This window comes from Leguminivora glycinivorella, chromosome Z (genome assembly GCF_023078275.1).
Source record: "Leguminivora glycinivorella isolate SPB_JAAS2020 chromosome Z, LegGlyc_1.1, whole genome shotgun sequence".
NCBI classification, from domain to species: Eukaryota; Metazoa; Arthropoda; class Insecta; order Lepidoptera; family Tortricidae; genus Leguminivora; species Leguminivora glycinivorella.
Window position 1 is genome coordinate 34,705,926 of NC_062998.1, and position 18,632 is coordinate 34,724,557.

The 18,632-nt window shown below is 37.4% G+C and overlaps 1 protein-coding gene across 3 annotated transcripts in view; it reads right to left on the minus strand.

Annotated features, from left to right (window-relative positions):
• LOC125241050 overlaps positions 1 to 18,632 on the minus strand; it is a 55,640-nt gene that overhangs the window by 14,347 nt on the left and 22,661 nt on the right. For 2 of the 3 annotated variants that reach the window (XM_048149335.1, XM_048149332.1), the window contains exons 4-6: positions 10,410 to 10,580; positions 9,649 to 9,898; positions 7,908 to 8,044 (exon numbers count right to left, since the gene is read on the minus strand). In XM_048149335.1, coding sequence (XP_048005292.1) covers positions 9,653 to 9,898; positions 10,410 to 10,580 — 417 coding nt within the window. In that variant the 3' untranslated portion in view covers positions 7,908 to 8,044; positions 9,649 to 9,652. Of the gene's footprint in view, positions 1 to 3,469; positions 3,617 to 7,898; positions 8,045 to 9,648; positions 9,899 to 10,409; positions 10,581 to 18,632 lie in introns of those variants that run through there. The other variant, XM_048149334.1, reaches the window with a different exon arrangement.

Genomic DNA, 18,632 nt, shown 5'->3' on the forward strand with positions numbered 1-18,632 from the left:
ATTCTCGCACGACAAGTCCCGGGGTGCCTGTGCTCTGTTTTCGACAACAGCTATTTGGGGATAAAACACGACCCATACAAGAAATGTTTGGGATTCTGTACACTCACCTGCAATAATATATTACAGTTAAACAAAGGCCGGTTTTTAAGGAGGCCGGATCCGGTCCGGCTGGACCCTGATTTTTTGCGTAATATAAAATAGAATAATTTTTAAGAAAAAAAAAACCGTCGCCTTTCGGGTTCTGGTGAAAGCTACTTGCGAATATTGGATTATGTAGAAATGTGTAAGTATTTTTTAAAACTGCTTTTAATGCTTTAATTATTAGATGGAAACACAAATGAATATACGTATAACGTTAAGGTTTGAGGAGTTTCCTCAATTCCTCATGAATCCGATTATATTATAAGAAATCTTGCTAAGAAAGCTTGACAAACTTTGACTTCAAAACATATGCTTAACAAACATAACTAAATAAATGTCACTGTTCTGAACTTAAATGCATGCTTTTCTTACAAAAATACCAAAGTCACTATGAGTGTGCCGTTCAGGTTTGAGGAGTTTGGTTCTGGCCATCATCAGCAGTTCCACTGCACCAAATGTCACTGTTCTGGACGAAAGTGCATGCTGTTCTTATAAAAATACCAAAGTCACTATAAGTATGCCGTTCAGATTTGAGGAGTTCGGTTCTGACCATCATCAGAAATTCCACTGCACCAAATGTCACTGTTCTGGATGAAAGTGCATGCTGTTCTTATAAAAATGGCAAAGTCTATAAGCGTGCCGTTCAGATTTGAGGAGTTTGGTTCTGGCCATCATCAGCAGTTCCACTGCACCAAATGTCACTGTTCTGAACGAAAGTGCATGATGTTCTTATAAAAATACCAAAGTCACTATAAGCGTGCCGTTCAGATTTGAGGAGTTCGGTTCTGACCATCATCAGAAATTCCACTGCACCAAATGTCACTGTTCTGGACGAAAGTGCATGCTGTTCTTATAAAAATGGCAAAGTCACTATAAGCGTGCCGTTCAGATTTGAGGAGTTTGGTTCTGGCCATCATCAGCAGTTCCACTGCACCAAATGTCACTGTTCTGGACGAAAGTGCATGCTGTTCTTATAAAAATACCAAAGTCACTATAAGCGTGCCGTTCAGATTTGAGGAGTTCGGTTCTGACCATCATCAGAAATTCCACTGCACCAAATGTCACTGTTCTGTACGAAAGTGCATGCTGTTCGTATAAAAATACCCAAGTCACTATAAGCGTGCCGTTCAGATTTGAAGAGTTCCGTTCTGGCCATCATCAGCAGTTCCACTGCACCAAATGTCACTGTTCCGTACCTAAATGCATGCTGTTCCTTTATTAACACAAAAATCACCATATGTATGCCTTTCAGATTGGAGGAGTTCCTTCGATTTCTCCAGGATCCCATCATCAGAACTGGGTTCTGAGAAAAATGGGACCAATCTGTATGTATATACATTCAATCAAAAAAAAAAATTTCAAAATCGGTCCAGGAACGACGGAGATATCGAGGAACAAACATAAAAAATAAAAAAACATACAGACGACTTGATAACCGTCCTTCTTGAGATATGAGGCGACGGTTAAAAATGGAAATCTAAAAGTACTTTACGAAATTAACACAATGAATAAAAAAATTCTGTTTAATTCACACCTTCCATTCATCTAATTCAGATGTAACTAATTAGGTACGGAAATAATGTTGTGCTTAATTGAATGGTTTTTAAAGGCGACACCAGTTCCCATAGGGTTCCGATGATAATGATGGCAAAGCAAATATAAATAGGTATGTACCTATTATATAACGAAACATATATACCGAGATTGAAACAAAGAAAGAAAAACACTTAGGATTCTTGAGAGTTACATTTTATATATTTCATTTTATAATTATAACAAATGTTGCGCAGATATAAAACAAATAATTTCTTATTTGACACCGATCATTTCCAGGCGAATGAATAAATTTATTGTATTTTTCACATGAATTTCGATATTGGTTGGCGAAGTTGGAATACTTTTTAAGCGTCATATTAAAAATTCCTGGGTTAGCCGAAAAATTCACGAAACGCTCACGAAACGTAGATATCTATCTCTATCGCGCTTGCGTATTGGCGCGACAGAGCCAGCGGCGTATCGCTTTCGTTTGGCGTCGGAGAAATGCCATTCGGCTACGGGGCCTGTAGCTACTCGCATTGTGTGTTACGAAGTAACGTGCATTGGGATCATTGAAAATGTCCGACTCTTTTGTTTAATTCCATTTTTGGCATACAGGGTGATTCATGAATCGTGAGCAGGAGTGAACAGGGTACTGGGGACGGTCACACTGAGCAACTTACGTATATACGAACATTTATTTTAAATATGCACATACCCTACAGGTAATATTTTAGTTGAATATGCACGTGCCCTACAGGTAATATTTTAGTTGAATATGCACGTGCCCTACAGGTAATATTTTAGTAGAGTGAGTTGAGAGGCCATGTTAGTATACACAGCACGAGTATCGTACTCGTCTTGTGCGACAGCAAGTCGATATGCACAATACAGTGCCATTGACCGCAACTTAAATTAATAGTATTCAAGTACGAGGTAGCATGTACGATGGTCGATGATACGTGTGATTTTGTTACTAGTTTATAACATTGTCTTTAACTCGCACAAAGGCATATACAGGATGTCCAAAACCTATGAGGCATGAAGGGAATGTACTCACCTTAAATATCGTAAATAGGCTATTTTGTTGAAAGAGGGCTTTATATTGTTTTAAAAATAAAAACCTATCGACGCGGATGCAGCTCTAGCTGACCAAAAATAATTCGTTAGTATCATTGAATTACTAATATGTACTATGGTTAGTATGAACCAAAGACATATATAATTCCGTATAGACAGATAAAGTCTAAGAAAAAAACGTACCTCAGTACCATACAGAAAAAGGTACGGTGGCCTAGATGACATTACACTGGGGTACGCTCAGCTAGATGGCGCTAATATTAATATTTGACATTTTAACACATATCAAGCTAAGAATATGGGCCAAATTGTCAAAACTGATGTTCAAAAGTCTTAAGCCTGTGTCAAGAGATGGCAGTCTATGTGATTACACATTTTACTTCGACAGTAACTCTCTATAATACTCGATCCTCTTTGGTATGAACTGTTGAAGACGCTCACACGTCGTCCTCGCTGAACATGTCGTACGCATGTTCATACTAACGAGCGATTTTTGGTCAGCGAAAACCGACTCCGCTTCCATAGGCTTGGGAAGACCCTAAGACCCCTAAGTGCGTTTTCACATTATCCGATCGGATGTAGGAATTAAGGATTACAAAGGCAAAAACCAAAGATGGCGGCTTAAATGTACCTATGGGATATCGGTCCTACATCCGATATCGGATCGGATAATGTGAAAAAACGCACTAAGACTGTTCCAAAAATGACTTACGCCTTAGTGTTCTCCTGGCCGACGTTCTTCAGCATATCGAGCATGAGCGTGCCGTGCTTGCGGTTCTCGAGCAGCGCGTTGCGCTTCAAGCTGTTCTGTCTGAGCTGCATCATAAGCCGCTCCGTTTGGTACGTTTGCTCTTTGAGCCTGCAGATTAGGGGATTAATAGATTCATCACATTACACATATATTTCGTATTCTCTGTTTTAGAAACCAATAACAGTCATTACAATACTTATTCAAACTTTCACGATTTTTACACATATTTAAAATTGCAAACGGGACTTAATCGCGTATTTACTATGTTTTAAACACTAACCTCCGACGTTTCAAGGACGGCATTGTCCCCGTGGTCTCGGAGCAGACTGGCTGAAGTTGACATCAACATCTTCTAGCTGTACGAGTTTTTCGAACTACCCGCACCTGGTCCTGACTACCCACTTGAACAGTTTGTGCACTAGGGATGTCACCTTGTCGACACACAACACTCACGATATTCGGTTTTTCAACCCGCGATATTTGTTTCTTCTTGCATTTACTAATGACCGGGTTCCATGTGGATGAGATATTAAAACCTTCGTCTCGATTGAAATTTTTATACTTCTTAATTTCAATGGCTTCACGTATTTTTCTACTATAATACCCACGATCTGTAGAGAGAATTTTAGGGTTGTGAAGCTCAATCCAATGGTTAGGCCCTGACTGTAGCAAGTGTTCAGCAACGGCAGACTTGTTCACCTGGCGATTTTTGACAGCTGCGATATGTTCCTTGACCCTTTCCGCTATGGTACGTTTCGTCTCACCAATGTAGGAACTACCACAACTGCAATCAATCTTATAAACGCCCGGTGACTGATACGGAATAACGTCCTTCGGGGACCTCAGGCTCCCTGCAATTTTGGATAAAGGGGTGTAGACCGTTTTTATAGAGTATCTGTCTAGTACCGTGCCAACCTTATCCGTTACTCCTTTGACATAAGGTAAAAATGCTGGCTGCCTGGCGACATCAGGGCGCTTCACTCTCGCTTTTCGTCTGGGTTGCCACTTTCTCACCCCATCCATACCCGTTCCACCTAAGTACCTCCTGAATATGCGACATCTCGCTCTGTAAATATTCAGGGTCACACAAGTCACGTGCTCTGTTCATCAGTGACTTGCTACAGTCAGGGCCTAACCATTGGATTGAGCTTCACAACCCTAAAATTCTCTCTACAGATCGTGGGTATTATAGTAGAAAAATACGTGAAGCCATTGAAATTAAGAAGTATAAAAATTTCAATCGAGACGAAGGTTTTAATATCTCATCCACATGGAACCCGGTCATTAGTAAATGCAAGAAGAAACAAATATCGCGGGTTGAAAAACCGAATATCGTGAGTGTTGTGTGTCGACAAGGTGACATCCCTAGTGCACAAATTGTTCAAGTGGGTAGTCAGGACCAGGTGCGGGTAGTTCGAAAAACTCGTACAGCTAGAAGATGTTGATGTCAACTTCAGCCAGTCTGCTCCGAGACCACGGGGACAATGCCGTCCTTGAAACGTCGGAGGTTAGTGTTTAAAACATAGTGTTTAAAACATAGTAAATACGCGATTAAGTCCCGTTTGCAATTTTAAATATGTTACAATACTTGTACCTACCGTGAGTACCGCGCCAAGGAGACCCGCCAACCTTCACGCTTTCAAGTAATGTTTTGTAAGTTTTTTAACATAGTCATACTTGTTATGGAGAATTTTTGGCCAAAAGCTGCACTTTTGGATGGAAGCAAGCCGCTTTGCATGGTGATAGTAGACATCATAGTAAACGATTTTTTCCGAGGATATCGAAATTTCATCCCTTAGGAAGCCGAGCGTAGCGAGGTGTTTTATGAAAATAAAAAAAATTCTATCTTTTTATTGTATCGTCCGATTTTGACAAAACGTATCTCAAATGAAAGGTATTGATTTGTTTAATTTAAAAAAAAATATAAACAAAAAAAATTTGAAAGAAAAGTAAGAAAAAAATAAAAAAAGTTAATTTACGTCTCGCACTGAATAACTTCAAAGAATGACAGACAAAATGTACAATGTCAATATACGAGTTTTTTTTAATCGAAGACAGATAAATTTTTAGTTGAAAACTGAAGACCGCATCGAAATCAGATTAGCATTTTTTAAGATACAAGTTGCCAAAGTTGGGAAAGATCGCTTTATATGGCCACTTTGAAATTCCTTTGCCAGAAAGTCAGAAATAATATGTTTTTCTGACACAGAAAAATACATAGTAACAGTACACATCAAAATAAAATTAAAAATTCCGAGGATATTATAATTTCATCCCTTAGAACGACGAGCGTAGCGAGGTCGGTTACGTCGTCCGATTTTAACAAAACATGTTTCATTTGAAAGGTATTGCTTTATGTAACTTAAAAAAAAATATTGAAAAAATTGTAAAAAAAAAATGTAAGATTTTTTAAAAAAACCTTAATTTTCGTATCACACTGAATAACCGCAAAAAACGGTAGACACGGTGTATAATTTCGATATATGATTTTTTAAAATTAAAGAAAAATAAATGCATGATTATAAACTAAAAACCGAATCGAAATCGGATCAGTAGTTTTTAAGATGCAAGTTGTCAAAGTTGGCTTAGTTTGTTTATATGGTCGCTTATAAATTCCTTAGCCAGAAAGTCAGAAACATTATATTTTTCTTACAGTTAAAAGTATGCATAGGTAATAGACATCTTTATAAACATTTTTTTACAAGGATATAAAAATTTCATTCCTTAGAAACCCTTAGAAAGACGATCCAATAAAAAAAAACTGCCTTTTTTTTGTTTTTCGTAACAGACATCGCTACGCTCGGCTTTCCAAGGGATGAATTTTTTATATCTTCGTAAAAAATTGTTTATTATGATGTCTATTACCTATGCATACATACTAAGGAATTTATAAGCGACCATATTAAACAAACTAAGCCAACTTTGACAACTTGCATCTTAAAAACTACTGATCCGATTTCGATTCGGTTTTTAGTTTATAATCATGCATTTATTTTTCTTTAATTTTAAAAAATCATATATCGAAATTATACACCGTGTCTACCGTTTTTTGCGGTTATTCAGTGTGATACGAAAATTAAGGTTTTTTTTTTTAAAATCTTACATTTTTTTCCCAATTTTTTTCAATTTTTTTTTTTTAAGTTACATTAAGCAATACCTTTCAAATGAAACATGTTTTGTCAAAATCGCACGACGTACAAAAAAATGAGATTTTTTTTTCGGTTTTCGTAACCGACCTCGCTGCGCTCGTCGTTCTAAGGGATGAAATTATAATATCCTCGGAATTTTTAATTCTATTTTGATGTGTACTGTTACTATGTATTTTTCTGTGTCAGAAAAACATATTATTTCTGACTTTCTGGCAAAGGAATTTCAAAGTGGCCATATAAAGCGATCTTTCCCAACTTTGGCAACTTGTATCTTAAAAAATGCTGATCCGATTTCAATGCGGTCTTCAGTTTTCAACTACAAATTTATATGTCTTCGATTAAAAAAAACCTCGTATATCGACATTGTACATTTTGTCTGTCATTCTTTGAAGTTATTCAGTGCGAGACGTAAATTTACTTTTTTTAATTTTTTTCTTACTTTTCTTTCAAAATTTTTTCTTTGTATTTTTTTTTCAATTACACAAATTAATACCTTTCATTTGAAATACGTTTTGTCAAAATCGGACTACACAATGAAAAGATAGAATTTTTTTTTATTTTCATAAAACACCTCGCTACGCTCGGCTTCCTAAGGGATGAAATTTCGACATCCTCGGAAAAAATCGTTTACTATGATGTCTACTATTACCATGCAAAGCGGCTTGCTTCCATCCAAAAGTGCAGCTTTTTTTTTCATAACTAGTATGACTAACATTATTATTTGTGATTATGACGTGAAGTGTTCAGAGAGCCGTTTATAAAATCATATGTAATACGGGTAGGTACATATTATTTGAAGATAAAAAATATATTCCTGAGTCATGGATGTTTTCTATGTATTTGTATATTATGTATATTGTGTTTTTCACCTGTCATTAGAAGCTTAGTATGTATAACGTTTTAGTATTAAACAAACGTAGTATTACACTGTAACCTAGTTTTAAGTTTGAAACTGATTTTGCAATACCCTACTAGGGTCCATGTTACCATTATAATGTTATTTTGTGTACTTGGAAGCAAAAATAAATATCTCTATCTCTATCTCTCTATCTCTATCTCGTTGTCTGAGTACCTGCAATACAAGCCATCTTGAGCTTACCGTAGGATTCAGTCAATCTGTGTAAAAATGTCCTGTAATATCTATTTATTTATTACAGTAAAAAAAACAGGCTTCAATCATTTTAGGAACTTCAGCATGCATATTTGAGTTTCATATAAAACGAAAAGTAGGTATTAGGTACCTTAACAGAATCTGGTCAAACGAAGACACGAGGGTTGCTTTCTGCAGACGCTTGCAGATGCCCATGACCTCCTCCAGCTCCCAGTGCACGGAGTGCTGGCTCTGCGCGTCCTCGTCTTCGTACAGGTCGTCCAGGTTCGTGGCTTCCTGGTGATCATAACGGGTCACGAATACAAGCAGGAGCCGGTTGGAGGACGATCATCGATCTAGAATAACTATGATCTTTTTCATGATAGGTACATTTTAAATTGTACACTGTGCGCATAGATTTATGTCTTGGGACTAGTGTTGTGAATTTAAGCTTCGAGGCGTAAACTACAAAACTCGAGTTGCGACTTCTGAGGCTTGAAGCCTCGAACCTTAAAGCCTCGAACATATAAGCCGCAACTTAATAAGTTCGCGTTGCTGCTTACGAACACAGAAACCTCGAGTCTTTAGGCCTCAAGCTTTAAAGCCTCCTAAGCTTTGAAGGTTAGTCTATAAGGTTTTAGTGTATTGAGGGTCACGGCTACAGCTGATCAGTTGATCAGCTGTGTGCCGCTAAATAGACAATTTAATTATTATATTTCTTTTTACGCTTCAATGATAATCGCGGCGCCCTTTGTAATCTGATACAAAGGCATTTTTCTCACCTGAGATAAAACAATTACTATTATTACCAACATATGTGAACATAGAACAAAGGATGTAAATTAGTATATAAGGCTTTGCATTTTAGTAATAATAAATACAGATGTAGTGCGAAAAGGGTTTCCTTCGTATTTTTCCGGAAACGTTCGTATTTGTCATGTCAATGTCAGTACATCTTGTACTGAGACTGACTGAAATAGCATGACACGTTCGTACGTTTCCGTGACAATACGAATGCAAATCTTTTCGCACTACATCTGTATGTCTTCTTATTGTGCACCCGAATGCATCCTTGCATCCTATGTCACCTTATACTACTTAAAAAGAATCCGTTGGATATTCACAAATCTCAAATACAATTTTTTAGTCTCTTTAGAAATAAGGTGTCCAGTTTTTTATTGGTACGTGGCCAGTAATAGACAACTGGTGACCTAATATCATTATTTTATGCTTGTTTCAACTTGCATTAGGTACATAAAATGAAGCTTATTAATTTAAAATTTCTTGAAACATGAGCATTTTGCCATAACTTTATGCTGTTAAGTAGAAGGTAACAAAGGGAAGCCAAAGGAAAGACTTCAAATTTTTCCGACAGTTCTTCGACGTTGGAATTTTCATATTTTTTTACTAGGAACTATTACAGAATGTTTAGTTAAGTACCTAATTGAAGCATATTATTCTAGGTACTTCCTGCTTCTTCAGAGATTCCTTTGTGATGGCATTTTTAATTAAATTTTAAATAATTTATTTCAGGCACAAGGCAAAGTATTTTGATAGGTACATATAGGTTTCTTATTATTCTCTACACGAGAATACCTACTCCTGTTCGTTGTAGTATACAATTCGGAACAATAAATAAATCAATTATGATTATAAGTACAGATGTAGTGCGAACAGTTTTTCCTTCGTATTTTTACGAAAACGTACGAACGTGTCATGCTATTTCAGTCAACTTCAGTACAAGACGTAGGTACTGATATTGTCTGAACTATCATGACAAATACGAACGTTTCTGTAAAATTACTAAGGTAAATCTTTTGGCGCTACATCTGTATTAGGCACTACGCTTCTTTCGATATAAATATGTATTATAGAAGGGGACGCAATACACATTTCCATACCTCCTTACGTATCAAGTTCGGGAAGGAGTCCGTCAAATAGGCGACTTCCCGGACGGACGAGTTTGAGCGTCCTCTGTCTCTCCTTCATATTGGCCTTGATTTCCTTCTCCAGCTTGTTGAACTCGTACTTGCGGTCGTCGAGGTACTCCATGGCGAGCTGCCCCATCTCCGTGGCGCCCATCAGGCACTTGCCCTGCGTGCGGCAGTCCAGCTTCAACGCTTCCAACACTACGGTGAAGTATGACGAGTCCTGGTTATCAAAAGGAAGACCGTAAGTTACGCTACATTTAACATTGCGTAATTAGCCATTGTCCAAGCATCGTACGATTAATTGACCACATAATTACCTACCTAAATATTATTAGGCCATAGGGAGCATTACAAATGAGGCAGCGCTACTCTCGCGTCGCCAATGCCACCAAAGGCTCACATACGAAACCTCTCCAGGAGAATGTGTTTCGCTGAGGTTAGGTGTTTTCTGTAGTAATTTTAAATCAGTTACAATAAGTAGGTAGGTACAGTAGATTGCCTGAATGCCTGACACACAATTAAGCATATACAAACCACATCTGTAGGCCTAGCACATGATGGCCGCGAGAGTATGTCGCCGCGAGATAGATGACACGTCTTCTTCTAACTGTATAAATGACATAAGGACGGGTAGTCTATCTCGCGGCGACATACTCTCGCGGCAATCATGTGCTAACCCTGCAGTAGTAAATCGAAGTAGAAGCGCGTAATAGTATCAGAGTGATACTTACCTTTTTAAGTATATCTAGGATCTTCTTGTACATGACTTTGATAGCGAGAGCCGCGTTCTTCTTGATATTAGCTCGCTGCACGTAGTTGGCCACTGCCTGCTCTTTTATCTCCGCGGGCAGCTTCCCGCCAACTTCGTACAACAGCCGGTCGCGGAGCTCCGCTGACTGGAGCTATAGGTACAAATATTAAAAGCACTTTAAAGCAATATACAGAGTGGGGCCTGTAACAAAGGCGAAGAATTGAACTCTAGGCTATTCTCCTTATACTAATCAACATTTGTTCAGTGACTTTTAAAAATTATGAAGTCTTTAAATTTTTAATTTTTCATACAAAATAAATATTAGCTTCAATGTACGCCATTATTGTTGTCATTGACGTTGTCTGTCACACTTTAGACAACAGAATTCGCAATACATTACCTCTTAGAAAAAACTTTCAAGGGTGATAAAAATCAAAATACAAGTTATTTGTAAAAGTCGCCGAACAAATGTTGATCAGTATAAGGAGAATAGCCTAGAGTTCAATTGTTCGCCTTTGTTACAGGCCCCACTCTGTATATAAATTGTAACCAGTGTGGAACATTTAGGTTCCCAAGCCCGATAATTTTCATAACGTTATTTGTCTGTAGCTACCCTTCTATAAGCAATTATGCACACGTAGTCAGTGACCGACCCGGTATCCCCTATGCCGCAGCTGCACAGTAGAATTTATCGATCTCATACCTCTACGATAGAGTGTATATGCCAATTGAATTTTAAATTTAGAATACCAAATTTTTAATTTTAAAATGAAGTTGTAGTTTTTGTACAGTCGAGTTCATAAATATGTGTACATTTTTTCACCTTATTGCAACGAATTAAGGTGAAGAAATGTACACATATTTATGAACTCGACTGTACTGTATCTCGTTTCATTATATTCTATTATATAGGACTTATACATATGTATCTACATTTTAATTATATGTTTATATAACCCATATATTAAATTTTACTTCCCCGTTGTATTAATTTCATCCACAAGATACCCTACAAAGTAATTCTTCAAACGCCAGGTAAAGCTAATTGATGGCAATATTCCATTAAACAAGAGAAAACGTCTATCATTTTCTAAAAATTAAAATGTAATTTTCTCCAGGGACTGGGACATGTGTCAATCTTTTCTTTTATACTTCATCATCATTATCATCCTCCTTGCGTTATCCCGGAATTTGCTACGGCTCATGGAAGCCTGGGGTCCACTTTGACAACTAATTTCAAGATTTGGCGTACGCACTAGTTTTACGAAAGCGAAAGCCATCTGACCTTCCAACCCGAAAGGTAACTAGGCCTTATTGGAATTAGTCCGATTTCCTCACGATGTTATCCTTCACCGAAACGCGACTGGCAAATATAAAATGACACACATACCTAAGTTCAGAAAAACTCATTGGTACGAGCCGGGGTTCGAACTTGCGACCTCCGGATCGAAAGTCGTACGCTCTTACCACTAGGCCACCAGCCCACCATCACTTTCTTTTAAAATACGTATGAAAAAAAAAAGTCAAAATGCATCACAATAATAAATAAAATAAATAATAAATAAATATTGGGGACAACTTACACAGATCAACATAGCCCCAAACTAAGCAAAGCTTGTACAGTCGCCATCAGATATATAAGAGCGCCCGAGGTACTCAAAAATATCTGAACACGCCTCTATTGCCTAGGCGTTAGAGGCGTGTTCAGATATTTTTGAGTACCTCGGGCGCTCTTATATATCTGATGGCGACTGTACTATGGGTGCTAAGCGACGATATACATACTTAAATAGATAAATACATACTTATATACATAGAAAACATCCAAGACTCAGGAACAACACACAAATAAATGCCGTTACCGGGATTCGAACCCAGACCGCGGCTTATGGTCCAAGAGCTGGCAGGATTTTGGAGTAGGTCCTTGAGGCAACCTGGAAAGGTGCTCAGATGCTTCTCTGATCATAGCCAACATCAGGTCTGCAAGTCTGGCAGCTGGGGAGCGGGGCTTTATCGAGCTATGAATTTTTAAAGATTTAATTTTTTGAGGCCCAAAAAAGGTGTTTGAGGCAACCTGGAATTATTAAAAAGTGAAAATAGAGTTCCTCAGAAGTTGCATAGTATTTATGCCAGATCATTTGGCCGGGTCCTTCACCGTGCCAGAACGGTACAAAGTGGTAAAAAAAAAATTCCAAAAAAGGTTCTTGAGGCAGTCTGTCATTTTTACCAGTGAAGGATGAGGGTCTAAATAGCCATGGAAAAATAAGGTCATGACATGAGGTGGGGTCCGTACCCTGCCATTCGATCTTGAAAGTCAATTTTTTAGTTTTTCGTAAATAACTCGTAAACGGTAGCCCACAGCAAAAAAATATGTTAAACAGAAAATATCTACATAAAATTTCCTACAAGAAAGGTTATGTACGTTTTTTCGATAGGATCAATATATAAATGGATAATTTAGTAAGAAAGTTTTTTTTAATCGATTACATGCTCCGTTTTTTGTCAATACCTCGTAAACGGTGGCCCACAGCAAAAAATTATGTTAAACAGAAAATATCTACATAAAATTTCCTATAAGAAAGGTTATATAACTTTTTTCGCTAGGATCAATTTTTTAGTTGGAAAGTATTTTTAAATAGATATTTGGGCCGTTTTTTGTTGATAACTCAAAAACGGTGGCTCACAGCCAAAAATAATGTTAGACAGAATTAATCTACATAATATTTCCTACAAGAAAGGTTCTATACGTTTTTTCGCTAGAATCAATATTTAAGTTGAAAAGTATTTTTAAATATATTTCATGGGCAGTTTTTTGTTAATAACTCAAAATCGGTGGCTCACAGGCAAAAATAATGTTATACAGAATTAATCTACATAATATTTCCCACAAGAAAGGTTCTATAACATTTTTCGCTAGAATCAATATTTTAGTTGGAAAGTATTTTTAAATAGATTACATGGGCCGTTTTTTGTTAATAACTCGAAATCGGTGGCTCACAGCCAAAACTAATGTTACACAAAATTAATCTACATAATATTTCCTACAAGAAGGGTTCTATAAAATTTTTCGCTAGAATCAATATTTTAGTTGGAAATTATTTTTAAATAAATTTCATGGGCCGTTTTTTGTTAATAACTCGAAATCGGTGGCTCACAGCCAAAACTAATGTTACACAGAATTAATCTTCATAATATTTCCTACAAGAAAGGTTCTATAATATTTTTCGCTAGGATCAATATTTTAGTTGGGAAGTATTTTTAAATAGATTTCATGGGCCGTTTTTTTGTAAATACCTCGTAAAAGGTGGCCTACAAGAAAGGTTCTAAGTATACGTTTTTTCGCTAGAATCAATATTTTAGTTAGAAAGTATTTTAAAATGGGCCGCTTTTTGTTGATAACTCAAAAACGGTGGCTCACAGCAAAAAATAACGGTATACAGAATTAATCGTCATAATATTTCCTACAAGAAAGGTTCTATAAGATTTTTCGCTAGGATCAATATTTTAGTTGGAAAATATTTTTAAATAGATTTCATGGGCCGTTTTTTGTAAATACCTCGTAAACGGTGGCCCACAGCTAAATAAAATGTTCACGAGAATAAAATCTACATAAAATTTCCTATTAGAAAGGTTCTATACGTTTTTTCGCTAGGATCAATATTTTAGTTGGAAAGTATTTTGAAATAGATTACATGGGCCGCTTTTTGTTAATAACATCAAAAACGGTGCCCCATTACCAGAAATAATATTAAACAGAAATAATCTATATAATATTTGCTACAAAAAACGTTATGTAAGATTTTTCGTTAGGATTAATATTTTAGTAGGACAGTATTTTAAATAGATTACACGAGCCGTTTTTTGCAAATAACTCGAAAACGGTGGTCCTCAGCTAAATCAATCTTCAACGGGAATAACAAACATAAAATTTGCTACAATAAAAGTTTTGTACGTTTTTTCGCTAGGATCAATAATATTTAAATAGATATTTTTCAATTAAAGGAAAAATGGAAAAAATTCACACCTCCGGCAGGACTCGAACCTGCGACCTTTGGCCTTGCCGGGGCCATCGCGCTTACCAACTGCAGGTTCGAGTCCTGCCGGAGGTATGAATTTTTCCATTTTTTTCCTTTAATTTAAAAATATGTAATATCGCTCGCAGACGTTTCTGCATGATAAAAAACAAATTTATTATTTAAATAGATTTATTTATTTATTTACACAAAGAAAATTACACAGTATGACAGTATACAAAACTAAAGCACCGTGAATTTTAAATAAACATTACAACAAGTAACACAAAATTAAATATTAAATAAACAGCAAAATCAAAACATGACGCTCGTATAGCCCGGTCTACTGCCACGAACCATATCTGTTTTTTTGATTACATGTTGGAAAAGATGGACTCGCACCACCAAGTAGATGCGATATACTTCGATTTCAAAAAGGCATTCGACTTGGTCGACAATGACGTACTACTGCAGAAATTTGCAGCACTCGGTTTCACCCCAAAGTTCGTGTCGTTTTTTGCTAATTATTTGAAAGATCGTAGCCAATACGTGCAAATGTCGAACTTCCGGTCTTGAGAATATTATACGCGTTCGGGAGTTAGCCAGGGGAGCAACTTGGGTCCGACAGTTTCTTATTATGGTAAACGACCTTTGCAGTAGTATTGTTGGGGCGCATTTTCTCCTCTTTGCTGACGATCTCAAGTTAATGTTGCCAATAGATAGTTCCTTGGACTGCAACTTTCTCCAGCAGATGGTGGATACAGTGTCACGGTGGAGCGCTAAGAACAAGCTGGAGCTTAACGCTAAGAAATGTAAAGCCATCACATTTACTAGGTCAAAAAACCCGATCACAGCGAGCTACCATCTTTCTGGCGTTCCGCTGGAGCACGTTTCTGCCATCCAAGATCTTGGTATTGGGTTGGATACTAAGCTCAACATGCACGATCACATCATAAGCATTTGCAAGAAGGCTAACAAGACGTTAGATTTTATCATGAGAACAGCCGCACAATTCAGTGACGTGAAAATTGCCCTACTATTGTATAATGCGTATGTCAGAAGCAAATTAGAGTATAATGCGATATAAACGCGTATAAACGTTCGAGCGGCCGGCACCGCCAGTAGGGGGTGCCTACACTGCCTACATTCACGAAAAGCATATTTCGTCACAGAGAGAACAAATAGACGGACCAGCTGGGATACTAAAACCGGGCAATCTGACTCCCCCTTCAAAATACCACATGCAACAGACATCAGCACGACATTACGCCTAACTTCTAACGAGAAGAAACCCAACGTCCCCAAAAGGAATTTTGTTGGGTACAAGAATCGGTAATACCCGTTCATTTTTTTATAAAAGAAACGCAATAATGTTTTTTGGACCTTTTCGAGCAGCAGGATGTAGGGCGCTTCATGGGGATTCCAAACGGCTGAGGCTGTCTCAAGCTTACTTCTCACCAGGGCAGTATAAAGAAGCTTTATGTCCCTGGGATTGTCAAATTATTTGGCGTTGCGGACAACAAACCCAAGCCTGCGGTAACAGTCTGCAGCAAGCATTGTCATGTGCTCATGAAAGTTAAGGTGGGAATCTAAAACATAACCGCACAGTTGTCAACATTGAACTGAAGTTTCAGAAGTTTGTTTACAAGACTCAATTCATAAACCCGATCAATATCACTTTGTAAAGATTGTAAATCAGAATCTTCCTGGACCCTGTAAATTAGTTTCAGGTCGTCAGCATAGAGTAGGCATTGCGCATGCTTAGGCACCAAGGCCAGATCATTGACCATAACACCAAAGAGCAGAGGACCCAGAATAGAGCCCTGACTGACCCCGGAACGGGTGGGGTAGGCACTCGACACAAAGCATCCGTGCTGCACATATTGCCGTCTATCACGTAGATAACTAGCAAAAAGGCAAAGCAGTTTAGGCGAGAAACCAATGCTGCATAATTTGCTTAAGAGTACGTCGTTATCTACGCGATCAAAGGCTTTTTTGAAATCAAAGTACAGCACGTCCACCTGCATCCCTCTATCTAAGTAGCGCGAAACGGAATCAACCAAGGTTAAGAGGCCTTATTCCTAAAGAAGAGCGTTTTTTGCAAAATGTAACATTTTCCATTCAAAACTATAATGAAACTATACTTAAGTGATTATTAAAAAACTGATAATGTTTCTAAAAGAACATATCTTAAGCTAGTTAATCATAATATAATATTTTAAAATATGTCTTTTTATACTTAAAACAAATCAGTTTTTTCGGTAGACGTTTTCAAATTTCGTAGTGGGATCACTCGTTTAGAATCGTGATTGTGCTGTTAAATATGTTATTTGGGGTAATAAATGATCACAAATCGAATAAAATACACTGTTGATACGGGCCCGCTCAGTCTGCGCCGAGCGCTCGTAGACAACGTACTTGCGTTCGATCGTCCGGCGCTCCTTGCTTTCGTAAGTAGCTAGATAGTTCCGAGAAATGCTGTATACTGCGACTTAACAAATCTTGATCCCGTGGGTGGCAAACAGGCATACGGTCTTATATATACTGCTCTTATATATAGTGCTCGACCAAATGTCATAGAGGACCCTGGGTAGTTTTTGAAGCCACCATTTTTTTTTTCAAAATGGCCGATTTTTTTTTTGTCGATTTTTCAAGTTTATCCTCCTAGAGTGCTCAGATTTTGGTCATAGAATCTCTCTAGGGTCTAGATTAGAATGATATAAATTTTTTTTGAAAAATGCTACAAATGTGAAAAAAATTTCCACTTTTTTTGTATGGCAACTTTTAAACCGTAAGAGATAGCCACAAAAGTGTCTTAAACAAGCGTAACCGGCGGGCCGAAGGCCCGACGGTGGAGCTTCGGAGCCGAGCGAAGGCCGAAGGCCGAGCTCCGCGTAGGGCCTAAGGCCCGGAGCGTCCCTGATCGACTCGCCGGTGGTCCGGGAAGTTCGAAAAATACTTTCCAACTAAAATATTGATCCTAGCGAAAAATATTATAGAATCTCTCTTGTAGGAAATATTATGAAGATTAATTCTGTGAAACATTAGTTTTGGCTGTGAGCCACCGATTTAGAGTTATTAACAAAAAACGGCCCATGAAATCTATTCAAAAATACTTTCCAACTAAAATATTGATCCTAGCGAAAAATCTTATAGAACCTTTCTTGTAGAAAATATTATGTAGATTAATTCTGTCTAACAATATTTTTGACTGTGAGCCACCGTTTTTGAGTTATCAACAAAAAACGGCTCAAATATCTATTTAAAAATACTTTCCAACTAAAAAATTGATCCTAGCGAAAAAAGTTATATAACCTTTCTTATAGGAAATTTTATGTAGATATTTTCTGTTTAACATAATTTTTTGCTGTGGGCCACCGTTTACGAGGTATTGACGAAAAACGGAGCATGTAATCGATTAAAAAAAACTTTCTTACTAAATTATCCGTTTATATATTGATCCTATCGAAAAAACGTACATAACCTTTCTTGTAGGAAATTTTATGTAGATATTTTCTGTTTAACATATTTTTTTGCTGTGGGCCACCGTTTACGAGTTATTTACGAAAAACTAAAAAAATGACTTTCAAGATCGAATGGCAGGGTACGGACCCCACCTCATGTCATGGCATTATTTTTCCATGGCTATTTAGACCCTCATCTTTCACTGGTAAAAATGACAGACTGCCTCAAGAACCTTTTTTGGAATTTTTTTTTTTACCACTTTGTACCGTTCTGGCACGGAGAAGGACCCGGCCAAATGATCTGGCATAAATACTATGCGACTTCTGAGGAACTCTATTTTCACTTTTTAATAATTCCAGGTTGCCTCAAACACCTTTTTTGGGCCTCAAAAAATTAAATCTTTAAAAATTCATAGCTCGATAAAGCCCCGCTCCCCAGCTGCCAGACTTGCAGACCTGATGTTGGCTATGATCAGAGAAGCATCTGAGCACCTTTCCAGGTTGCCTCAAGGACCTACTCCAAAATCCTGCCAGCTCTCCGTCTATTAGCAGGCAGGGTCACTACCGCCTTAGCCAGACCGGTCGTCAATATGTTGCTTTTCGCATAATGGGCCAAATAAACTGTTACTTTTGTTACACTTAAAAAGCTATCCCTTTTAAAGAACGTTTTAAGATGACTTTTTGCGAAGCTCAAAGTTAAAGAATTGATATTCATTATCCATACTA